This window comes from Galeopterus variegatus, unplaced genomic scaffold, assembly GCF_000696425.1.
Source record: "Galeopterus variegatus unplaced genomic scaffold, G_variegatus-3.0.2 Scaffold162, whole genome shotgun sequence".
NCBI lineage: Eukaryota > Metazoa > Chordata > Mammalia > Dermoptera > Cynocephalidae > Galeopterus > Galeopterus variegatus.
Genome location: NW_007726273.1, coordinates 88,852 through 114,066, shown reverse-complemented (window position 1 = coordinate 114,066; position 25,215 = coordinate 88,852). Strand labels below are relative to the sequence as shown.

General features: G+C 49.6%; 2 protein-coding genes and 1 long non-coding RNA gene across 3 annotated transcripts; 1 reads left to right on the top strand and 2 right to left on the bottom strand.

The window, feature by feature from the left end:
- The first annotated feature begins 829 nt into the window (after positions 1-829).
- On the top strand, positions 830-4,544 carry DCTPP1 (dCTP pyrophosphatase 1). Its single transcript, XM_008593899.1, has 3 exons — positions 830-962; positions 1,777-1,887; positions 3,733-4,544. The coding sequence occupies exons 1-3, from the start codon at positions 862-864 to the stop codon at positions 4,031-4,033; spliced, it is 513 nt and encodes a 170-aa protein (XP_008592121.1). The 5' UTR covers positions 830-861; the 3' UTR covers positions 4,034-4,544.
- A 4,961-nt stretch (positions 4,545-9,505) lies between these two features.
- Positions 9,506-15,436, bottom strand: LOC103609590. Its single transcript, XR_552149.1, has 3 exons — positions 15,129-15,436; positions 14,621-14,770; positions 9,506-9,564 (listed from the first exon to the last, which is right to left on the bottom strand). It is a non-coding gene; the product is annotated as an uncharacterized LOC103609590 (long non-coding RNA).
- Positions 15,437-22,534: 7,098 nt separating this feature from the next.
- On the bottom strand, positions 22,535-25,078 carry ZNF48 (zinc finger protein 48). The gene is made up of 2 exons (XM_008594365.1): positions 25,000-25,078; positions 22,535-23,430 (listed from the first exon to the last, which is right to left on the bottom strand). The coding sequence occupies exons 1-2, from the start codon at positions 25,076-25,078 to the stop codon at positions 22,535-22,537; spliced, it is 975 nt and encodes a 324-aa protein (XP_008592587.1).
- Positions 25,079-25,215: the final 137 nt, after the last annotated feature.

The following is a 25,215-nucleotide window of genomic DNA, read 5'->3' as shown; positions in this document are numbered from 1 at the left end:
ACGCTGTTCTTGGGTTTCATGAAGATCTCTGCTCTTCCTATGGCCAATAACTCAGTAGTTCTCAGATTTGAACAACTCTGATTCATCATCTCGTACATTCTCTAGCTAAGCGAGCCTGGCATTCTCATGCGTGGGGTGTAGGAGCCGTGATATTGACCCATGAGGCTGGGGCAGTGGGCAGGGGCCAGGCCGTAACGGTCCCCGTATTTCAGGGCCATGTACCTGTACTACGCTGAGGGCAGGGAGGAGAAACGACTGATACCTTTCCTTAGGACAGGAATGGGGGAGTAACCTTTTCAACCACAGGAAACAGCTGGGGAAGGGAGCCGAAGTCGGACTCAGACCTGGGTCCTCCTAGTCCTATCTAACCTCGCTCCACTCTTTCCCTTCAATCTCAGCCAAATTGTGTGGGGCTGGTCTAGATGGTTCTCAGTGTCCCTGAGGAACTTAATATCTAGGAGCAGGGCCCTTCATTTATAGGGTTTACCCACCGGACGCGCCCCGCCCACTTCGCTTTGGTTCCATTTGGCGCCCAAAAGGGAAGTGACGCCCCTGCACTCGTCCGCCCTCTGCCCTTAGTCTTTTCCCCAGGTCGAATTGGTACCTGTACCTTTAAGGTGCTTGGCCTAGGCGGAAGAATTCGAGGGCCTGAGCCTAGGACCCTCGTTTGAAGCTCCCTCAGATTGGTCCAGTCTGGGTGAGGGGCGGGCTGTAGAAAATTCCACATAAGTCATTGGTCTTTCCTCCGGCTCCGCCCCGTGAAGCAATCAAGAACGCCCGTGATTGGTCAGGTGCTCTGGAGGCGGGCCCGAACGTGGCGCCTGGTTCTTGCACTGTATCCGCTATAGCTGGGAGGGTGGCATGTCTCGGGCGGGTGGGGAGACGCGTGAGGACACGCGGGGAGAGAGCAGTGCTACTGCCGGCCCGTTCAGCTTCAGCTCGGAGCCCACGCTTGAGGACATGTAAGCAGTCCTTGCCAGCGCGGGATGGGGAGCGACTCCCTTTCTCCCTCATTGGGGAGGGTGCCTCCACGTGGTGAGGAAGAAGGCTAGCAGCGGTGCTCCGGTCCCGGCTCTGCTGGCTGGCCCCGGGCGAGCCTTCTAACCTCCTTATCTGCAAAATGGGAGTGGCAGTGCACATCTGAGGGAGGGGAAATTGGGTGAGGCCGCCTGAGTAATATTAGGACCATTCTTTATCCTAGCCCTGGGGAGATACCGGAGTCCGATACTGCCTCTGACTTCCAGGAGTGGGTGGTACGACAGGGACAATTTCTTTTTGAGGGAAATCAAGAAAGGCTTCTTAAGGAAGTGGTCGTGGAGTTACAGTCTGTAAGATAAATAGAATTCAGATGTGCAGAGATAGGGACATTGCAGGTGGAGGAAACTGCAGAAGTAACAGCAAGAGATGGAATAATGAAGGTGGTATTGTTAGGTTTGGCTGGCGGGTAAGGTTTGTACAGGGGTGCGACCATTTAACAGATGAGGAGACCAAATCCCGTAAAGAGGAAATGATGGGCTGGCGGGTTAGCTCTGTTGGTTAGAGCACGTGCTGATAACACCAAGCACCAAAGTCAAAGTTCCGGATTCCCATACCGGCCAGCCCCCAAAAAACAACAGAAGGAATGACTTGCTCAAGGCCATCTAAGGAGTTAGTTGCAGTATCCTCTGGTTCCATGCCCTCGTTACGTTATCACTGGGGTACCTGCTTGGGCCCCGCATATCCTCCCGCATCCCCTAACCCTAGGACTTGGGCTTCCACCTCTTTGTCCTGTTCCAGCCGCCGCCTCCATGCTGAGTTTGCTGCTGAACGAGACTGGGACCAGTTCCACCAGCCTCGGAACCTCCTCCTGGCCTTGGTGGGAGAAGTAGGGGAGCTGGCAGAACTCTTGTGAGTAGATGGAAGTCTTCCTGGAAGAGTCTGTGGTGTGGGGGAAGGGGAGGGGCGCATTTAGCTGATCATCAGACATTCATGGATTCACTTTCCCTTCCTCACTGCCTGGCTCTGTGCCTGGTGCTGCAGATGCAGAGATGACTCACATGTCCCTACCTTCTAAGGGCACCCAGTCTCCTGGGAGAGACAGGTGTGAAAATAGCAAGGCAAATCCAGGTCTAAGGAGTGATGGCAACAGCCCTTTACCTCTGTCTCTGGGGCTGAAAAGGTGTTCTACAGAAGACCTGCCTGTGGCATATGGGACAGGGGTCACTACATTTGCAAAGGTAGTGAGGCAAAGTTAATTTCAGGGAGAATCTGATACTCTGTCAGTGTAAGCTTCTCGGGAAAGATCAGGGATTTCGTGTCCATTTTGTTCTTTGTTGTGTTCCAAGTGACTGACATTAGGCACTCCACAGGTAGCTACTGAATGAGTGATAAGGCTGTGGAGAGGGATGGGAGATAAACGCAGAAAGTTTGGGGCTAGAGAGTGATGGAGTTTGGACAGAAGACCTGACCAGATTTGAGTGCTGGAAAGATTGCTATGTCTGCAGAATGAATTGGAGAGAATGGGGCAAGGGAGACTAGAGAGGAGGCTGGAGTAGACCAGGCAAGAGGTGGTGAGACCTAGACCAGACAGGGCAGTCACTGGGGGGTGAATATACTAGGGCACAGAGAGGTGTGTGAGGGCAAGCCATTCATTCATTACAGATTTATGAGCGTCAGCTGTGTGCTAGATCTTCTAGAATCTAGAGATAAGGCCTTGAAGAAGTCACATAAGGTTCTCACCTTCACAGTGGAAGGAGACTGACAAATAAATAAACTAATTTAAAAAGATCTGTAATTGTGGCAAATTCTATGAGGAAAATCATACAAGGTGATGAGAGAGAAGGTAACAGAGGGAGAAGTCTTTTCTGAGGAGGTGATGTCTAAGCTGAGACCTGAATAACAGGAAGGAGCCAGCTGTGGGAACCTGGCAGGGGAGGCAGAGGGAGCAGTAAGTACTAAGTGCATAGACCCTGTGACAGTTTTGCCTGTTTGCAAGGCAGAAAATGCTGGAGTGGCTTTAGATAGGGAGCGAGAGAGTAGTGGATGAAGATACTGGAAGAGCGGGGTCAGCTCATGCAGGACCTTGGAGGCATGGTCAGGAGTTTAGATTTATTCTAGGCACCGTTAGGGGTTTAGGGAGGCTTTAGCAGAGAAGGGACAAAATGTAATTTGTGCTTTTATTTTTGTAATTTTTTTTTAAAAGATGACCGGTAAGGGGATCTTAACCCTTGACTTGGTGTTGTCAGCACCACGCTCACCCAGTGAGCAAACCGGCCATCCCTATATGGGATCCGAACCCGTGGCCTTGGTGTTGTCAGCACCGCACTCTCCCGAGTGAGCCACGGGGCCGGCCCGTAATTTGTGCTTTTAAAAGATTGTTATGGGCAGGAGTAGAAGATGAGTTAGCGGGGAGATGGTTGGGAGGCTTCTGTAGTGGTCTAGGTCTGAGGTTTGGTCTGGGGTAGTAGTGGCTAGGGTTGTAGAGAAGTAGAATTGGGTCCCAAAGCTTTATCTCAACAAGTAAAATGTTCTCTTGGCCACTTCTTGGCTAAGGTAGAGACACAGAGGTCTGGATATTATCTGTTAGGGTCTCTTCCCCACCCTGACTCTTCCCAGGACCCAGATGGGTTGAGTTGTCATTGGAGCAACTTCCTAGGAGGTGAGAGTTCATTGCTGCAAGGACTGGGGTAGAGCCCATTGTCCCAGGTAGCATCTCTGTGTGTGTGTGTGTGTGTGTCTGTGTTCTGTTCCCAGTCAGTGGAAGGCTGATGAGGAGCCTGGCCCCCAAGCCTGGCCTCCCAGGGAACGAGCAGCCCTTCAAGAGGAGCTTAGTGACGTCCTCATCTACCTAGTGGCATTAGCAGCCCGCTGCCGTGTGGATCTGCCCCAAGCAGTGCTCTCCAAAATGGACACCAACCGACGACGCTACCCAGCCCATCTGTCCCGCGGCTCCTCCCTTAAGTACACAGAATTGCCTAATGGGGCCATCTCTGAAGACCAGCCTGTGGGGCCTGCAGACCTTGCCAGTGAGTCCACAGACCAGGCCTCAAACTAGAAACATGGGTGCACAGAACCTGCAACTCAGCATGGCATCTGAAGAACAGAGGGTGCCCAGGCCATGAAACCTTGTTCTGGTCCTTTCCTAACAGATCATGGGCCCTCCGGCCCCACTTCTTGAGGTTTGAGGCCCAGGAGCCTCCAAAAGATAGCCTCCTGGTGTTTTCTCTCCAGGTAAAACAGTTTTGGGCAATAACTTCTACATTCTTCCTGGGTAGCCAGGGAGGCTCTCTCTCAGCCTCCTGGAAGGGGTACCGAGGTGCCTCAGGCTTCAATACCCATGTGTCTTTATTGTACCTCCTTCCTGCAGGGCAGGGTGCTTTGGTTTCTAGCAGATTCCCAGTAGGATCTCATTTACGTGTCCTCCCCCTTCTGGGCCTGTACAGGAGATTGGAGGCTATATGTAGTGTTGGTTAAGAGTCCAGATTCTGGAGCCAGGCTGTCTGGGTTTAAATGCTGTCTTTGACATTTATGAGCTGGATTAAATTAAATTACTTCATCTTTCTGCACTTTGGTTTCCTTATCTATAAAATGAAAATAACAGTACCTACCTGACAGGGTTGTAAGGTTTAAGTGAGTTATTAGTACTTAGGACTGTGCCTAGCACATAATAAGTAACTGGCAAGTTTGCAGTTACTGTTAGTGTTTGCCTTTTCAACTCAGAACTCTCAGGGGTCCAGTGCAGGAAATCAGGGTCACCCATCAGCATTAGGTTTCTCATGTAGGGCAGTTAGTACTTAGGACTGTGCCTAGCACATAATAAGTAACTGGCAAGTTTGCAGTTACTGTTAGTCTGTTTGCCTTTTCAACTCAGAACTCTCAGGGGTCCAGTGCAGGAAATCAGGGTCACACATCAGCATTAGGTTTCTCATGTAGGGCAGTACAGGGCTTCCTGTCCTCTTGGGCTTGGGCCCCTTGGTAAAAGTGAACACCCACCCCCCACTCCAAGGCCAATTTCTGTCCTTTCCACCTAAAGATACTGTTGAGTGTGTGATTTATACATTGTGTGGCCTTGGGACATCCCTTCCCTTTCTGAGATACCTATGGCCTGCCTCCCTCACAGGTGGGGGTAATGCTGGGGAAAAGACCTTTATGCTTTCAAGGATTCGTAGTGGTCACTGACTTGCCATCCCTCTGAGCCCATTTCCACATCAGTAAAATTTCCCCTTACCAGCCTCACTGTCTTACTCCTTTATCCAATGATCCCTCTTCTTACTTCCCAGGTAAAACAATCCATCAGATTGGAATTGCTTCAGCTTTATGTCCCAAACCCACCTTTTCTCTTCCTCTCCAGGGACAGTTACTAATTACTTATTAACCTGATTTCATTCCCTCCCCTTTATCAGTTATCTCCTTCCACTTTTAGATAATCAGCTGCTCTTCCTTTTCATTAGACTTTCTCACCAGCATATAAATCATATCTGAATCTCTTCCCTATTGACAAAACCCATCAAACCTTCAGCTGCTTCCCGCATGCTTTTCACAGCAGATCCTCTTGAAAACGTTGTCTACACTCACCCATGCTGCTTCCTCATTCTCCCACTTATACCCTGACGCACTCTCGGCTGGTGCTCACCCCCACCCATGCTACTGAAACTACTCTCCCCACTTACCCTGCACTCATGACAAATTCAGCGGACACCAGAGCAGCATCTGACCCAGCTGACCACTCCTTCCTTGTGACCAGACACTTTCCTGGTTTTCTTCCTACCTCTGGCTGTTCTTTCAGACTCCTTGGGTATCCTCTTCTGAACAGGGTAGCATGGACTCCCGAACGCATCTCTTTTATTTCCAATCACCTTACTTCCCCCTCCACACTTAACCTCTCACATGTCAAGATTGAGCTGTAACAGTTGCTCCCACTTCAGCTCCTTTCCTGCTCCTCATCCTGTGCCCCACTCAGTGACACTGTCCTGCAGTACCTGAGCTAGAAAGGAAGTCAATCCCATCTCTCCCTCAAACCCTGGTCCACTGACTCATGAATTCTCACTCAAATCCATCCTTCCACTTTAATCCCTCAAGGCTTCTTTGTTGACTTGGATCCTTTAACTTGGCTTCCAAGGTCCCTCATGGTCTGTTTCTTGACCTCTTCCTTGCTTTTTGTCCCCACATTCCATCCCAAGGGACGCCTGCGAGCTCTGATGAGCCTGGTATGCAGCTTAGGGGTTCTCTCCATACTTCCCCCAACCCCAGCTCTTGACCGTCAAGACCCAGGTTAAACATCACGTCTGAGAAGACTGGAGACCCCGCCTATCCAGCAAACCTCCCTCAGCATAGCTCCAGTCGACACTGGACTGCGATTGCCTGTGTACTTGTCACTGGCTGTGTCTATCTGCAAAAATGAAGGTAGGAGATTTATCTAACTTTAGGATGTTTTGAGGATGAAAATGAGCAAATATATTTACATAATGAAGCACTTAAAAAACCTTTAGCATAGGGCCTGGCCCGTGGCTCACTCGGGAGAGTGCGGTGCTGATAACACCAAGGCCACGGGTTTGGATCCCATATAGGGATGGCCGGTTCGCTCACTGGGTGAGCGTGGTGCTGACAACACCAAGTCAAGGGTTAAGATCCCCTTACCGGTCATCTTTAAAAAAAAAAAACAAAAAAAAACCTTTAGCATAGTGCTATAAACTTTCACTAGACTGAGCTCCATGAGAGTTATGTGTCACTCACACTAAAGCTCTGCAGAAAGTAGTGCCTGTTTCGGTCAGTGGCTCACTCACTAGAGTGTGGCGCTGATAACACCAAGGCCACAGGTTCCCATCCCTATATAGGGATGGCCGGTTCGCTCACTGGCTGAGCGTGGTGCTGACAACACCAAGTCAAAGGTTAAGATTCCTTTACCCGTCATCTTTAAAAAAAAAAAAAAAAATAGTGCCTGTTTGACCATGAACGTGTCATATGCATAGATCCTTTCAGATCTAAGGTTACAAGAACATAACCAAGGGCAAAGTGCGGGACAATGCGCCCCAAACCCAGTTACAGGAGCCCCTTTAGGCTTATAGCCCTACTTGGCTGCATGTCACCTAAGCTTGGAGAAAACCCCAATCTTCCTCTTTTCCCCACCCACCTCACTCACAGGCACGGGTGGGGTGAGAATATAATACTTTATTAACTAAGACGGGCCGAAGGAATGTCGTGAGGGGGAGGTGGGCACGGTTTCCAGGGACCCCGGCAGGAAGTTCTCCCCATCCCAGGGCAGCCGGGCCTGTTGTCCCACCCTTTCCCAGACCCGGGTGCCAGGCGGGGGAGTCGTCGTCGTCCAGGTGAGCGCAGCCGCCTCCCCGTGTTTTTGAACTTAGCAACTGCAAAGGTGGAGTTGCCATTTCAAGTTGAAGATGGTGGGAGGAGCAAAATGGGAGGTGAGATGTTTTGGGACTGTATGTTTTTGAACTTAGCAACTGCAAAGGTGGAGTTGCCATTTCAAGTTGAAGATGGTGGGAGGATCAAAATGGGAGGTGAGATGTTTTGGGACTGTATGGCCAATCCTAGGCCTCAGGAGGGAGGCCAATCCTAGGCCTCAGGAGGGATGCCAATCCTAGGCCTCAGGAGGGAGGCCTAGGCTGGAGATGTTAATTTTTTACAGCCTTGAGACTGGATGAGACCATCCAGGGAATGGGCTGAGAGAACTTGGGGCAGCCTGAGAAGCAGCCAGCAACAGGGACAGAGCAGGAGCAGCCATGAGGGAGGAGAGCCAGGAGAGTGGCATCTTGGGAGCCAGGCCAGGACCAGGTCCAGGCCCTTTAATAAACTTTTAAGAGCCAGCATCTATCATTTTTTAAGCTGTAAAGAAAAAGGCAAGGGTAAAAGCCAAATGCTATTCTGTGCCCTGAAATGGAAAAGTTTGACAATGAGCCAGTTTCATGAGGTCTGGGCTTCCAGAGAAAAAATCAGAAAAAGGAAAGAAATGCTTTGTAAGAGGTAGGTGAAGGGAAAACAGTCAGTAGAGTGAAGAGGAATACTGAGCACATTGCTCCCTTCTTAGAAAAGAGAACGCTCTCATCCCAGCAAAACTGATGTTGAGTATTTACTGTGGGCCAAGTAATTAAGGACACTAATTTATCACCAAATGAGATAACTGGCAATGTTAAGGACAAGGCTTCTCCCATATTTGATCTCCATATTCTATCCCCATTTTATAGATGAAGAAATAAGTTAAGAGAGGGTAAATGATAGCTGGAGATCAGTGGGGCCTTCCCTTTCTGAAGCCACAGAAGGGCAACTTCAAGGCCCTCAAGATCCTTTGTCAAAAGACAGTGGCTTTAGGGCCAGCCCGTGGCTCACTTGGGAGAGCATGGTGCTGACAACACCAAGTCAAGGGTTAAGATCCCTTTACCTGTCAACTTTAAAAAAAAAAAAAAAAAAGGCACTGGCTTTGAAGTAACCAACTCGGAAGTTGGAAAACAGGGAAATTTGGGAAATTAGTGACCAGCCAAAGGGAACTCTGGTTTAAACAATATATATATATATAACAATAATAACAGTGATAACATCACAGTGTTAACTTTGACAACACTACTTTATGTACTTGATCATATCAAATCCTCCTGTCACCCCCTAGTCAGGTGTTATCTCTTTTGATAGTTGAGAAAGCTGAGGCTCAGGGAGATTACATTCACATAACCAGCAAGAGTCAGGACTCAGAGTGCTCACCCTCCACCAATAGGCTACATTCTTCCCTGAACTCACACAGCCAAGACGTGACAGAGGCTGGACTCCAAGTCCCTGGCTCTCTCCAAGAGGGATTCAAGGTTAAAATACAACTTGATACTTTAGATCGGGAAACTCCCCACAGCAGGTCTGGCACAGTCTGAATTCAAGGTCACACTTTCCAGTCTTGCCCTGGTTTTGACTTCTATTGAGTTCATTCCAACATGTCAGCCATTGTGGAGAGAACTTTTCTCATTATATCTACATTTTTATGGCCTATTTTTCCTTGGCACCCTCTTTAAGGTGACTTTGGCCAGCCTGAGGGATTCACTGACTTATGAAAAAGAATTCTCCACACATGCATACTCAGTGTCTACAGCCCAGGAGGAGGGGCCCTGGGTGTCGGAGGAACAGTCTTGGTAAGAGGGGCTGAGTCCAGCTCATTAAGGCTCTGGGCAAGGTAAGTTACTCCCCTTCTCTGCCTCAGTATCCCGAGGAAGGCTAGATAGGCTTGGTGAGATCAGAATTTTCCATCTTGAGTTATGCATACCGCAAGATGAAAGAGGATTCTGGGTGGTATGTGGGCAGACTTTATCTTGTAATCATTTTGTATTATTTTCATGGATATTAGAAAAACAACAGATTATGTGAAACCTACAGTTTTATCAATATTACTGTTAAGATAAAGGTAAGTTTATTTAACAAAACAATGTGAATCTACTTGAAGAAAAGCACTAATAAATAAATAATGTGAATACAACACTGGAGCAATAAACATGTGACTGAAACTTGGCAAATACCAGACTAGGTGATCATNTCGGGGCACGCGTGGGGGCGCGCCGGGTCGGCCGACGGCGCTGGCGCCTCGCTCGGGACCTGCAGGGAGAGGGGGAACAGGTCAGCCCTGACCTATAGGCCTCGGAGCCGGAGACCTGGCTCTCCACCTGCTGCCACCTCTGAGCCTCAGTTCCCCGTCTGTGAAATAGGACAAGCAACAGTGCCTGCCTTATAGGGTGGCTGTGCACATTAAATACGTGTAACGCTCGTACCACGATACCTAGTAGCATTCTAGCTGTTTTTATTCAACAAATATTTATTGAGCGCGTGCAATGTGCTAGACTTTGTCCCTAGGCAGTGGAGATTCAGCATTAAATAAAAAAGCATTAAAAAGAGAAAATTCCTGCCTTCAGGAAGAATGGATAAGGAGTTATGGCATTGGGGGATGCTGCAAATTAGGGTTATCAAGACACCTTACTGATATGGTAACATGAGCAAAGACCTGAAGGAGGTGGGAGGTCAGGCTACATGGACATCCCCCAGAAGAGCATTACAGAGGGAACAGCAAGGCCCTGAAGCAGGTGTTCGCCTGCAACTGCTGAGTTCCAGGAATGGCAAGAAAAATTGGTTAGAGTAGAATGCATGCAGAGGAGAGTGACTTATGGGGTGGTGGAGGGGATATCTTAGCTTACGGTTTTGTAGGCCACAGTAAGAACTGTGGCTTTTAATATCAATGAGATGAGGAACCATTAGAAGAGAGGTCAGAGGGTTTTCAGCAGAGAAGTGACCAGATCAGACATACTTTAAAAGGTCCTCTCAGGCCGCTGGGTTTGAAAACTGAGGGAAGGAAAGGAGAGGGCAGAAGCAGGAGCCCAGTAAGGAGACTACTAGTCATCTGGCAAGAGAGTGGAGGTGGTGAGAAGTGGTTGGTTCTGGATACATCTGCAGTTTGAGACAACAGGTACAATAACAGATTAGATATAGGGGTAAAGAAAGGAGTCAAAATGACCCCAAGGTTTTTGAACTTAGCAACTGCAAAGGTGGAGTTGCCATTTCAAGTTGAAGATGGTGGGAGGANTTAAATATTTTTTTAACCAAGGTAACATCCCAGTTTCCTAGTCAGTCATTAGTTTTTTTTCTGACAGCTGGCCGGTACAGGCATAGAACCCTGGACCTTGGCATTATTAGCACCACATTCTAACCAACTGAGCTAAACAGCCAGCCCAATTCTTTCTTTTTTTTTTTTAAAGATGACCAGTAAGGGGATCTTAACCCTTGATTTGGGGCTGTCAGCACCACGCTCACCCAGTGAGCTAACTGGCCATCCCTATATGGGATCTGAACCTGTGGCCTTGGTGTTATCAGTACCACACTCTCCCGAGTGAGCCACAGGCTGGCCCTCAATTCCTAATTAATGATAATAACTACCATTTACTGAGCACTCACTATACGCCAGGAATGATGCTAAGTGCTTTTTAACCCATGTTTTCATTTTAAATTCTCACAACCTTTTGGGTTAGGTAGCTTAGTTGTGCCTTATAAATAAGGAAATAAGACTCAGAAGGGACTAAGAGGCTGGTCAGTTAGTTCAGTTGGTAGAGCATTCTGCTGCTAACACCAAGGTCCAGGGTTCAATCCCTCTACTGGCCAGCTGCCAAAACAAACAAACAAACAAACAAAACACAGGAGTGACTACCCAAGCTACCCATGCAGCTAATGGCAAAGCCAGGGCTTGCTGTCCAGAATACGTCTTCTCATCACCATGACACAATTTTAATCTCACTGATAATAGTTTGAGGTCACCTACACAGCATGTCTCCCTCCCCTGAACCCTTTCAGCAGTCAGAATCTTCCTTCTTTTTGGTACAAAGTATAAAATACGACCCCTAGCCTCTAGTTCCTTGCTATAGGAAGTGGGGCCCATAGACCAGCGACAACAGCATCACTGGGAACTTTTTAGAAATGCAGAAGCTCAAGCCCCACCCCAGATTTACTGAATCAAAATCTTCATTTTAACAAGATTCCCCAGGTGATTTGTATGCATGTTAAAAACTAAGAAATCTGATCCAGAAGAGAGAAGAGCTACTCCTAATGAAAGTAGGTGGGCTGACGCCACATGGGCCAAAAGCTCAGAGGTAAGGGTCAGGTTTGCTTGAAGTTGGGGCATGGGGTAGCTGTTAAGCACTTAGAGATGAAGCCAGAAGTACATGAGATCAGGTGGTGAAGAGCTCTGCATGCCAGGCTTAGGAGCTGAGACTTCATCCTGAAACAGAAAACCACTAGGGTTCAAGCCAGGGAGAGAGGGGTTTGGATGTGCATAGAGCCTTCTGCACAAATCTTTTCTGTTCCTTAAAGACATTGGATTTTGGCAGGCACAGAGAGAATACTCCAGCCGCTGAGGGCAGCATAATTGAGGCCTATTCTGGACTGGTGATGGGACTGGATGGTGGCTCAGAGTCACACATGTCAGCACTGAAAGGCGCTTTCGAGATCACTATTTCATAGAGAAATGAGGCTCAGGGAGACCACACAGCAAATCAGTGAGCTAACAGTGCTAAATGTTCATGGGATATATGTTTATAATCCCCAATACCACCCTCCTCCCACAAGTCCAGTCACCCAGATGACACTTCTCAGACTGGCATTCAAGGACCTTATTTCATTATTTCATTTTACAGATAGAAAGCCGAGGCAAAATTGGTAAATGGAGTTAGGATTTGACTGTTACATGATTCCATTTACAGTCTGGCCCTATATACCTATCATAACTAGTCATGCCAAGCCCTTTCCCCACCTCCCAGCCAGTCCAATCAGGGTTTCCAAAGATCCCCTTTTCTGCATCATTGCTGCATCTACCTTAGAGCAGGCCACCAGCCTTACCTGGCCTGGTCCCCCCACAGCAGCCAATGAGTCTTCTAAATAGAAAATCCGATCATGTCCCTCCCCTGACTTAAGGCTTCTGATGGCACCACATAACCTAAGGCAGTTTGTCCAAATTCCTACCCTGACTTTCAAGGCCTTTTACTCTCAGGTCCCTCCTACCTTTCTAGTTTCATCTCCCCTCTGAGCCTTTGCTTTTGCTGTTTCCTCCTCCTGAAAAGCCCTTCCTCCTCCTCTTCTGCTTGCAAAACCTCCATTAAGCCTTCAAGACCCAAGTCAGAAATCATCTCTGTGAAGCCTTCCCCACAGCCTTGAGTTGTTTGCCCTCAGTGCTCTATTTATGCCTCCCTGTGGGTTTCCCTGTTCAACCTCAGGGTTCGGCCCAGAAAGCCCTTTGATAAAAATGAGTTGAGGCTGGCCAGTTAGCTCACTTGGTTAGAGCATGGTGAGATAACACCAAGGTCAACGGTTTGGTGCTTGTATTGGCCAGCCGCCAACAAAAACCCCAAGGGGGAAAAAAAAAAGTTGGAAAAATTTCCAGGCTGGCCGTTTAGCTCACTTGGTCAGAGCATGGTGCTAATAACACCAAGGTCCAGGGCTCAGTCCCTGTACAGGCCAGCTGCCAAAAAAAAAAAAAAAAGAAAAAAACCCACCACACAAAAAAAAAAAAACAAAATGGGCAGGCTGGTTGGCTCAGTTGGTTAGAGTGCAGCCTTGTAACAAAGGGTCACGGGTTCAGATTCCTGTACTGGCCAGCTGCCAAAAAAAAGAAAAGAAAAAAAGCCCAAAGGATGACCTAATCCAAGGTCCTGAACTTTAGGGAGAAGAATAAACAATAATAGCAACTATTTACATAATGTTTATCATGTGCCAGACATGGTTCTAACTCTTTACATCCATTAACTCACTCCATCCTCACAACTCCAAGAAGTAGGTGCTGGTATGATTTCCCTTGTACAAATGAAGAAACTGAGGCATAAAGAGGTCAAGAAATTTGCCCAAAGTCACACAGTGACAGAGTTCCTGGAGTGTGAGTGTGTGTGTGTGTTTCCCCACGGCTGGCCAGTGCAGGGAACTATGTTCTTAACTTATGGGCCAAAGGTGGAGATCAGGGAATCTACAGGGCCAGAACAGACAGGCTGAGCTAGGATGAGTGGCCAAGGAGGTGGGAGAAAAACAACTAGATAGTCATTTATACTGGACGGGAGGCCTGAGGAGCCAGCCCCCACCCCCTAGGACCCACCACGCCCACTAGGGGGCAGCAGAACGTTCTTTCCCTGAGAACTGGGCCCTGAAAGCTGGCCCAGCAGGAGCCCTCCGAGCTGGACTCAGGGCTGCTCAGACTCGGGGCAGCCAGAGTCCCGTGAGGTTCTGGGAAGTGGAAACATACCTGGTGGCAGTTAGGATCTCCAATGGGGAAATGTAAGTCATATTCTGATCTCAAAACCTTCAAATACCCTCAGGATAAAACCCAGACTCCCTGTGTGGCCTGCCAACCATCCCACTCTCATCCATGTTATCATGACTGTACCACCTGTCCTCACACTGTGAACAGTGCCCCACTCACAATTCTGAGCCTCTAAAAGGGCTACTCCCTCTGTACTACCGGTCTCAGATAAGCCATACCTTTACTAACTTTGAGAACTTGAGCCAGTTTCCAAACTGCCCTAGACCTCAGTTTCCTCACCTGTAAAATGGAAATAAATGCTTACTACATCATTAAATCGAAGTGCTTAGAACAGTGTCTGGCACGTAGTAAATGCTGTGCAAGAGTCAGTTATTGTTACTGCTGCCTAACCTGACCTCTCTCTCACCCTTAAGTCTTTTTTTTTTTGGTGGCCAGCCAGTACAGGGATTCAATCCCTTGACCTTGGTGTTATCAGCACCACTCTCCTAAGTGAGCAAACCGGCCAGCCCTCTAAGTCTGAATTAAGTTCCCAACTCTGGGCTTCACCACCTCCCTGTGCCCGCACCCATCACACAGGATTGTAACTGCGGGCTTACTCATCAGTCTAACCCTGTTAGGCATCCAGCTCCACAGAGATTCAAGGATAGAGTTCACTCACTCTCCAGCACCCAGCACAGAATGTGGCACACTGGTAGGTGTGACATCTGCATGGGCAGTGGGGCAGTGGGGCAGAAGATGGGCCGACCCTGAGAATCTACATTGAGATTCAAGGGAAAGTAGGGGCAGGATCCCTGGCTTCAACCTGGGAGAGGCTGGGCCTGGCTCAGGTTTGGGGGCAACGGGCTCCAGGGTGTATGTGACACGTACCTCCTTGTTGTCCACGGGGATCTTGAGTTTCACCACCTCATACTTCTCCTCACCCTCGTCCTCCTCACCCTTCACCAACAGCACCATCTCCTCCTGCATTTCTTCCTCCTCCTCCTCCTCTGCCTGCTGTTCGCCAGGCATCTTGGTGTCCTGAGGCGAGGAGCTCGGTCAGAAGCTCAGGATCCACCCTCCACCATGGCCCTGGCCCAGGCAAGGCGGTGCAGCCGTGGCTTCTCCCGCCCTGCCCTGGTCTCCGAATCTGGCCCTTTCCCGTCCACCCCAGCCTGGCCCCACACTCCGCCACTGCCCTGGGACCAGCTCCGGATACACCCGTTCGCCCCACTCATCCCAGCGTTCAAGGCCCTGAACAGTTCGAATCTCCAGCCCCCGCAAGTAGCCACCCTCCCCGCGCTGAGTCACTCCCCGGCGCTTGGGTCGGCGACCCGGAGCTCTAGGGCACGGGCTGGAGGCGGGATCGCGGCAGAAACTCTGGGGGGTGCGCACTCACCAGCCGGAGGTTCGGCGCTCGCGCTGCCCCAGGCCTGGGCGCCTGGCGGTTGGGCACTCTGGGATGCCCCGGCTCGGGGGCGGGACGGGGCGGGGACTCAGGGACGGCCGGTCATTGGTCCTAGAGCCCAACCCCGCCCCTAAGGGGACGGGCCCGGAGGACCCAGGCGTCCGGCCCAAACTGCTAGGCGGAGAGTCCAGTTCTGGCGCTCCCCTCAGTCCTCCTACTCCCAAAGGCTCGCAGCTGCCCCAGTCCGGCGTTCAAGGTCCGCAGTCGGGTTCCAACCTACCCTCACGGCTCGTCTCCTGCCGCGGCCAGGCGCGCCTGCTCCGCCCGAAATAGGCCACGTGCGCTCCCGCCCCGGCCTGGGCCTCTCGCTGGCGCCCCGCCTGGAGGGCGGACCCTGTTGCCTCCTTACCTCTTCCCTTCCCTCTTTTCTCCTCCTCTGGCGTCTTTCTCCTTTCTCGGCGTTGCCTTCCTGGTTTCCTGGCCCCTGGGATATCTTGCTCCTTGAATACATACTTCCCAAATTCACAGCCCCCTAAACTACTGCTAGCTGTTCAGTGTGTGGCGTGCCTACTTACGCCAGCATTATGCAAGCGTTTTACACACCTGTGCTCATTTGATCCGCACGGCGATGGGTATGCCCATTTCACAGATGAGCTCATTGAAGTTCAGGGAGGTAAACTGATTTGCCAGAATTACACAGTAAGGGTGTCATAGCATCCTTGACAACCAGTATCCTAGGTGGAAAATTAGTAGCTCAGGGCCAAATCCAGTTCACGGAAGTATCTTGTTTGGCCCTCAGGGTATTTCTGCTTTTAAAAAAGGTTCAGGGCCGGCTCACTCGTGAGAGTGTGGTGCTGATAACAACTAAGTCCACGGGTTCGGATCCCATATAGGGATGGCCGGTCCGTGGCTCACTCGGGAGAGTGTGGTGCTGATAACAACTAAGTCCACGGGTTCGGATCCCATATAGGGATGGCCGGTCAGCTCACCGGCTGAGCGTGGTGCTGACAACACCAAGCCAAGGGTTAAGATCCCCTTACCGGTCATCATTTTAAAATAAATAATATATAAAATAAAAATTAGGTTCAGAGTTGTACGGTTTGCTCAGCTAGAGGGCGGCCTTGTAACACCAAGTTGAGGGTTCGGTTCCCCGTACCAGCCAGCCGCCTTAAAAAAAAAAAAAAGTTTCAAAAGATGAGAGGTCTTCTGCAAATTTTAAATTCCAATTTCTAACAGATGGGATAGTTCATATAGAAATCTGTGTTTCCCACTTCTCTTGAAAAGGCATTCGGATCCCCTTACCAGCCAGCCACCAAAAAGAAAAAGAAAAAGCAGATATCCAATTCTTTCATTTTATGAAGGGGGTAACTGTTGAGGGAAATAACGACTGTTGAGGCATAAATAATTTTGTAAAATTTATTTGGAGCCAAATGTGAGGGTCGACCTGGGAAATACCATTTGACAAAGTCAGAGAAGGGCTCCAACTTTTATTACAAAACAACAAAGTCTTTATAGAAAGAAAAGGCCGAAGAAAGCAGAAACAAAGAACAAAAGTGGGCGGATTGGTTATTTCAAAGTTACTTTTCTTGTAAGGTGGGGACAGGGAGACAGAACAATAGGAAAATAACTGATGAGTTAACATCAGGTTACTTCAGACTATCTCTTTTGTCTTAGGGCTAAAACAGAGTGAACTTTATTATCATATATATCAAGATTTAAACTGGCCTGTTTGGGAAATTGGCTGTTACCTCTTTCTCCTGACTTGTGGGAGAGTCAGACCACAACATAAGTGACCTGGAACTTAGCAGAGGTGACTTCATTTTGATTTGTAGTCTGGTCAGTTGGGGTGTAGTACAGGAACTTAATCCAAAACAGTGATCTCATAGTTTTTTTTTTTCTTTTGGCAGCTGGCTGGTACAGAGATCAAACTGTAGATGTTGGTAGTATCAGCACCATTTTCTAACCAACTGAGCTAACAGGCCAGCCCTCCGATAATTTTGTTTTTATATTTTGGGGTTTTTTTTGTTTTTGCAGCTGACTGGCGTGGGATTCCAATAATTTTTTTTTTTTTTTTTTTTAAAGATGACCGGTAAGGGGATCTTAACCCTTGACTTGGTGCTGTCAGCACCACGCTCACCCAGTGAGCGAACCGGCCACCCCTATATGGGATCCGAACCCATGGCCTTGGTGTTTTCAGCACCGCACTCTACCGAGTGAGCCACGGGCCGGCCCGGATTCCAATAATTTTTATTTAACACAACTCAGATTCAGAAATGATGAAGGAAAAGAGAAATAACATTCAGTGAATGTTTACAATCCATATGTTGTCACTTTACAACAGCCCTGTGGGGATCAATAATATCTCCATTTGCAAATGAGAAACTAAAACTTAGGATAAATAATTTGCTCAAACTCACACAGCTGGTAGCAGCAGATTCAAAGCTCCTGCATTGCACCAAATTATCTTTCAGGAATGAGGACTGGCTGGTTAGCTCAGTTGATTAGAGTGTGGTGCTGATAACACTAAGGTCAAGGGTTCCGAACCCCACACTGGCCAGCCACCAAAAAAAAAAAAAAAAAGGAATGAGGTTATAGGAGGAAATTGGTGGCAGAGCCAGGACTGAAACCTGAGCAACCTGAGCATTGGGCTGCAGAGCCCAGGGCATAATTTGGATGTTGGGATTACATCTACTCAAACTTTGGCTCTTCCCCAGAGCTGGGAGAAGGGGCAAATGCCTGGATACACAAGATGCAAGATCCCCAAAAGCCACTGTGTGTTCATTCTGTAATCAGGTATTTATTGAGTCCTACCATGTGCCTGGCAACATTCTAGGTATTAGAGATGAAGTAGTGAACAAGACAAATATCTTGGCTCTAGTGGAACGGCTAAGGGTGTAAAAAAATGTAAACAACTAAATAAGTAAATAAACAAGATAATTTCAGATAATGATAGGTGCAATGAGGGAAACAGGGTAAGATGATCCAATAGGGAGTGGCTATGGTTTGGGGGCTTCTTTAAAGTAGGCAGAGAAGACATTGCTGAGGGCATGATATTTGATATGAACTTTGAATAGTGAGAAAGGGTTAGCCATTTGAAAATCTGGAAGAATGTGGGGACCGGCCCGTGGCTCACTCGGTAGAGTGCGGTGCTGATAACACCAAGGCCACGGGTTCGGATCCCATATAGGGATGGCCGGTTGGCTCACTGGCTGAGCGTGGTGCTGACAACACCAAGTCAAGGGTTAAGATCCCCTTACCGGTCATCTTTAAAAAAAAAAAAAAGAAATATTAGTTTTCTTTCTTCCCTCCCTTTGTCTAGCTTTCTAGCAAGACCTTCAAAAGAGGAAATGACATTAATCTGATAAGCTTAATCAGAGTGAACCCCTGCTGGCAGGCTGTGAGCATCACTTTTCTCTCTATAATAATAGTTTTCAGTATAGCAATCTTGGCATGTGCTCAAGGTGTCTCAGTCTAGCAAGGGAAACATACATAATCTGGGTGAAACAATGCAAGAGCTGTGAGTACAAGAGGACTTTAGAGAAGAAGAGATCAGTCTGGGCATCGGACTTCCCAGAAAAGTGACATTCGAGTTTGTCCTTGATGTAGGATTTAGTTAGGGGGGAAACCAGGAAGTTGGCATGTTTGAGCAACAAAAGGAAGGCTGCGTGGCTGGATCCCAGCAAGCTAGCAAAGGGAAATGTACTAGGAGAGATGGAGGAGAGGTAGGCAGGGCCAGATTATAGCTGGAATCCCACCTCTAGCAAGAGCAAGGTCAAAGAGAATTAGTGAAGGGAGTTGGCCAGGGGCCTGCCTCTGGGGACAGTGAAAGTCCTGACAGAAAGGAGACTCCTGCTGTTTAGAACGGGTAATTGCAAAGAAAAGGAAAAGGGCTTCATGTATTTGCTCTACAAACATAGACAGGTATCTACTCGCAATCGGATCTAGTTCCTGTTCTTGAGAATCTCATAGTCTAGTAAAGGAGACTGTAATTAAAATATATATATATATGTATGTGTGTGTGTGTGTGTGTGTGTGTATATATATATATATGAAAAGGATAATAGGTATTCTGGCAGGAGAACATTGGAGTGGGTGAATAACTCCCTTGAGGGGAGTGGTATGGGTGCAGGCCTCACCCAGAAGATAAATGATAAACGTGAAAGGCCTTCAAAGATGAGTGGGAATTTGCCAGATTGACAAGGAGGTAGTAGTTTGTGGGATTGTAAACTCTTGTAAAGAGCATAAGAGCATATCAAGTTTCAAGGACACCTATGGGTGCCAGGCCCCTGCAAGGACTGGGAGGCAGAAAGTTAAATTTGGGGGCTAGCTGGTTAGCTAAATTGGTACAGCGTGGTGCTGATAACACCAAGGTCAAGGGTTCAGGCCCCCCCCCATGCTGGCCAGCCACCAAAAAAGAAAGTTGAATTTGGAAAAGCCTTTATTTTACTCCTCGTTACTCTGCCTCTCACTATTTGCCTTCAACCTCACTAGAACTTTACTTCAGTTCTTGAATCCGCAAGGACTTGGTGCATCGCTTCACTCTGCCTAAGACACTGCATCTTCCATCCCGTCTCCCACCTCCTCCTTTCTTAGCTTACTCTAACTTAACGTTAGGTCTAAAGGTTGTTGTGTTTTTTCGGCGGCTGGCAGATACAGGGATTGGACCCTGGCCCTTGGTGTTAGAGCACCACGCTCTCACCAACTGAGCTAACCAGCCAGCCCTTAGGTCTAGAGTTAATTGCCACGTCTTTGAAGAGACCTTTGGATCACGTAGGACTCTCTCCTGCATTTATGTTTCCTGGATAGTCCTTACTACGCTTGTAATTATTTGTTCAGTGTTTAGCTTCTGCATAAAAACTGAAGGCAGGGACTTGGTCCTATTTTACTTCTCGCCCCAGTACTCAGCACATAGTAGGTCACGCTGTTGCCTAAAGGACTAGTTATCCTCAAGACACTCTCCCTGTGCTGTGTGCTCAGGTAGGGGTTGTTGAGAGGGGGATTCTCACCCAGGCTGGAGGCTCAGGGAAGGCTTCGGGGAGATAGTAGTGCTTGAGGTGTTTTGACAGGAGAGGTTAACAGGGTGGGGGAGCATTACCACTAAAGGAAACAACATTTAGGAGGCAAAGAGCTGAAACCATACAAGTGGAAGACCTTGAATGCCAGCTAAGGGGTTAGGCTTTACAGAGAGGGCATGGGGAGATATGGCAGGGTTGTTTTGTTTTGTTTTTTATTTTTTGGCGGTTGGCCGGTACTGGGATCCGAACCCTTGACCTCGGTGTTTATCAGCGCTGTGAGCCACCGGCCAGCCTTTTTATTTTTTTTGGCTGGCCAGTGCCGAATTGAACCCTGGACCTTGGTGTCATTGGCGCCATGCTCTAATCAACTGAGCCGACCGGCCAGCCTTTACGGTAGGGTTTTTAATGGGGGAGTGACATGGCCGGATGTAATTTAACAAAGTCCGTTGCAGGTTGGTTTGGAGGCCAAACTGGTATGGAAGGGAGCCAGGGAAACCAGCAGGGAGGATCTTCCAAAAGCGCCAAAAGGGCTCCATTCAAGCCAATGGGTGCGTGTGCACCTGGGGGCAGAAGCCGTCAAGAACCCCAGCCCCATAAGCCCGGCCCGTGGCTGACTCGGGAGAGTGCGGTGCTGATAACACCAAAGCCACGGGTTCGGATCCCATATAGGGAAGGCTCGTTCGCTCACTGGCTGAGCGTGGTGCTGACAACACCAAGCCAAGGGTTAAGATCCCCTTACCAGTCATCTTAAAAAAAAAAACAAAAAAAAACCCCCTAGCCCCGAACGCAAAGTTCTGCCGTCTCGAATGTGTACGAAACTGGGCAAGGTGGGAGGATCGGCAGGAACCGCTCGGTCACCAACTTTCACTGGTTTCTAGGGAAGCCGGGCGATGGTTAAGATCTCGCGAGAACAACTATCCAGGGACTATTCCCGCGCGAGGAGTAGCTGGGACGCTGGAACACGCGAGCTTGCAAAGTAATCCTGTATTTCATTGCTTGGATGGTGAACCGCCCTGGTCTTTTTTGTCCCTGGCCAGTCAGGCCAGTTTCTCTTCCCCCGTCCTCCCTGTTGACGCTTTCTTAGGAAGAAGCTAGGAATTGGAGTCCTGCTCCGGGGGACGCACGGGGTCAGCAAGAAATGCGGTTGCCTGTTCCTGGGGATGAGGAGACATCTCTCTTTACCCTCCCTTTGGGCTGTGCAGCTCCATGGCTTGTTTCACCATACATAAAAAGCCCCATAAGCCCGGCCCGTGGCTGACTCGGGAGAGTGCGGTGCTGATAACACCAAAGCCACGGGTTCGGATCCCATATAGGGAAGGCTCGTTCGCTCACTGGCTGAGCGTGGTGCTGACAACACCAAGCCAAGGGTTAAGATCCCCTTACCAGTCATCTTAAAAAAAAAAACAAAAAAAAACCCCCTAGCCCCGAACGCAAAGTTCTGCCGTCTCGAATGTGTACGAAACTGGGCAAGGTGGGAGGATCGGCAGGAACCGCTCGGTCACCAACTTTCACTGGTTTCTAGGGAAGCCGGGCGATGGTTAAGATCTCGCGAGAACAACTATCCAGGGACTATTCCCGCGCGAGGGGTAGCTGGGACGCTGGAACACGCGAGCTTGCAAAGTAATCCTGTATTTCATTGCTTGGATGGTGAACCGCCCTGGTCTTTTTTGTCCCTGGCCAGTCAGGCCAGTTTCTCTTCCCCCGTCCTCCCTGTTGACGCTTTCTTAGGAAGAAGCTAGGAATTGGAGTCCTGCTCCGGGGGACGCACGGGGTCAGCAAGAAATGCGGTTGCCTGTTCCTGGGGATGAGGAGACATCTCTCTTTACCCTCCCTTTGGGCTGTGCAGCTCCATGGCTTGTTTCACCATACATAAAAGAGCCGGAGGCTGGCCGGTTAGCTCAGTTGGCTACAGCGCAGCCTTGTAACTCCAAGGTCATGGGTTCGGATCCCCCTACCGGCCAGCCGCCATTAAAAAAAAAAAGAGAGAGCCTCTAGGAGGCAGGTTTTCCCAGGGCCTTGGCGGTCGATGCGTCAGCGATGGGTCTCCTGTGCCAGACAGGTCTGCAACGTCTTGCCGTGTAGCCGTCGCCATAGCAACAGCGCCCACTGAGCACCCCCCTTCTGCATCGCCTGCCCTCCCTCCGCGGCGTCGCGCATTTTTCCTTTTAAGGGTCGCGCCTCTGGCGTAGGTGGTGCCTGTGGGCAGCCAAACCTTAGGCCTGGGGCATCAGTTGATGGACCTGGTGGCCCTTTTAAAACCGGATGTCGGAGCTAGAAATACACATGGCTTGAGGATTTTGCCTGTGGCTACTCCTCTACTCCTTTTTCAACCCTTGCCACGGGTGCATGCACACGCGCATGCGCGCACACAGAGTCCACGCCTCAGACAAAAAGCAGTTTATTGGTAAGGAGACACATGGAAATGTGGCTGTCGTCGCAGCCAAAAGGCTTGGGCCCCAGATGACTGCGCTGGTGGCTCAGCAGGCTGCAGCTGAGCACAAACCTTTTGCCACAATCAGTGCAGATATATGGCTTGTCTTGGGCCTTGGGTCCCTGTGAGGCTGCAGTTGCTGCTCGTGATGGCTGCCGTCGGGGCACCACTGGCCGGGGGGGCTGCTCCCCGCGGTGTGTCCGCTGGTGCTTTATGCGGGCAGAACTGTCACCAAAGCCCTTGCCACAGATGCCACACTTGTAGGGCTTCTCACCCGTGTGTGTCCGTTGGTGTTTCACCAGGTCAGAACTTTGCCGGAAGCTCTTGCCACATTCGCCACAAATAGTGGGGCGCTCACCAGCAGGGATCCGGGGACGAGGAATCTTTGGGGGCCCCTGGGCTGCTGGCCGGGCTCTGTAGGGCTTCTCACCACTATGAGTTCGCTGGTGTTTGATACGGGCAGAGCTGTCCCCAAAGCCCTTGCCACAGACCCCGCACTTGTAGGGTTTCTCCCCTGTGTGGGTCCGCTGGTGTTTCACCAGATCTGACATCTGTCGGAAGCTCTTGCCACACTCACCACACACAGCAGCCCGATCGCTACTAGCCTGGCCCCAGCGTGGTTCTCCCAGGAGCTGGGGGCCTCTGTCCCGAGGCTGAGGCTTGCCTAGCCCTTCTCTCTGGACCCATAAGTCATCCCAGGTCTGAATGCCTTCGGGTTTGAGAGAGGCATTTCCTACTTCATGACCTGGGGCCAAATCTTCCCCTTCTTTGAACCCCAAGTCATCTTCCTGTGGGGTATGTTCAAACTCATCGGGTTGAGAAATCTCCACATTCTCACTCCCTAGACCTGGGGAAAGAAAAGGGAGTTGTAGACCCTGTCCTTTAGTTCAGTCCCTATTTTTGATAGCAATCTCCCCAGGAAGAATTCCTTGTCAATTTGTGATCAAAAGGATCTCTCGCTTTCTCTCGCTTGGGGCTGGCCTGTGGCTCACTCGGGAGAGTGCGGTGCTAATAACACCAAGGCCACGGGTTTGGATCCCATATAGAGATGGCCGGTTTGCTCACTGGGTGAGCGTGGTGCTGACAACACCAAGTCAAGGGTTAAGATCCCCTTACTGGTCATCTTTTTTTTTTCCTTTTTGTCTTTTTTTTTTACTGACCGGTAAAGGGATCGCAACCCTCGGTGTTGCGCCCGCACCACACTCAGCCAGTGAGCGGGAACAGGTCTCCACATGGGATCCGAACCCTTGGCGGCAGCGCCGCCATGCTCCAAAGCGGCGCACTCTCCAGTGCGCCACCGGGCCGGGCCCCTTACTGGTCATCTTTTAAAAAAAAAAAAGGATCTCTCTCTTTCCTCTGAACTTCTGGAGCACTTATTGTCTGTACCTCTCAATAATAATAAAAACTTGCTTTTACTATGCCCTTAACATATGCCAATCACTGACTAAGCATTATTGAATCCTTGTAAACAATCCTATGAGGTAATACTATGACTATCCCCATTTTACAGAAATGGAGATTCGGAGAATTTAAGTCGCTTGCTCAAGATTATAAAGGTTAGAAAGTAGCAAAGCCAGGTTTTTAACTCACGTCTGTCTGACATCCAAACCTGTGTTAACCACACTATATTGTCCCTATTTGTTTTTTGTTTGTTTTTGTTGTTGTCTCTATTTGGAAAGCCTGGCATTTGCTATTTCTGTTGTATCTTGTTATATTAGCCCATTCCGTAATCATCCTCTGTGTACCTGGAGGACCCAGACACACATCCTTCTCTTAAGATGCTTAGGGGTGGTAGGAAATAAAAGAAATAAGATAAAGTATCAATAATTATAATTTGGGGTTCACAATAACTGTGTTATCACAACAGAGATAGGAGATGAGGAGTTAGGGACTGGCATTCACTGCAGAGGAAAGAGAAAATCATGGAAAGGAATGGGGGATAAAGCTAGAAAAGGATGGTGGGACTAACCTGGGCATGTAAGGTTTGGGTCAAACATTGGGCTAAGGCTTTGAATTAGTAGACAGAGGGAAGCTAGGGAAGATTTCTGAGAAGAGAGACAGGATCAGATCTGGACTTAGATCAACCTGGCAGCACAGCGCATCCCTGGAGAGAAAAAGGCGGAGGGGAGGCAATTGCCGGGATGAGATAGAACGAGGCCTGAAGTAGGGCAGAGGCAGTAGGGATGGCGAACACTGTGGGAGCCGAGGAGCGAGTCCTTGAGAAGATGCCCTTCCCGGCCTGGCGCACAGTAGGTGTTCAGAAACGGTGGCTCTCCTCCCTCAGTTTCCGCTCCCCTCCCTCCCTGAAGACACAACTCCTGTCCGATTCTTATGGGTCTCGGCCAGGCAGAGCCCAGCACCGGAGTCCCCAGCCAGCCATTACCTGTCCAGGGCGGCGCGCGGCCGCGGCCCTCACCTGTGCGGGCACCTCTCAGCGGCTCCCTCTCCTCCGAGCCTTGGAGATCTGGGCCCCAGGGCTCCACGGCGCGCTCCATCGTCGGCACGCCGCCCTGAGCAAGGGGACAGACACATAATCCTGCGGTCACACAGCCATGTGCGGCCCGCGGCGCCCTGCCGCTGCCCTCTGCCGGCCGGCGCGGGCACCGGGCAGCGTTGGGTCCCGGGCGCGGGG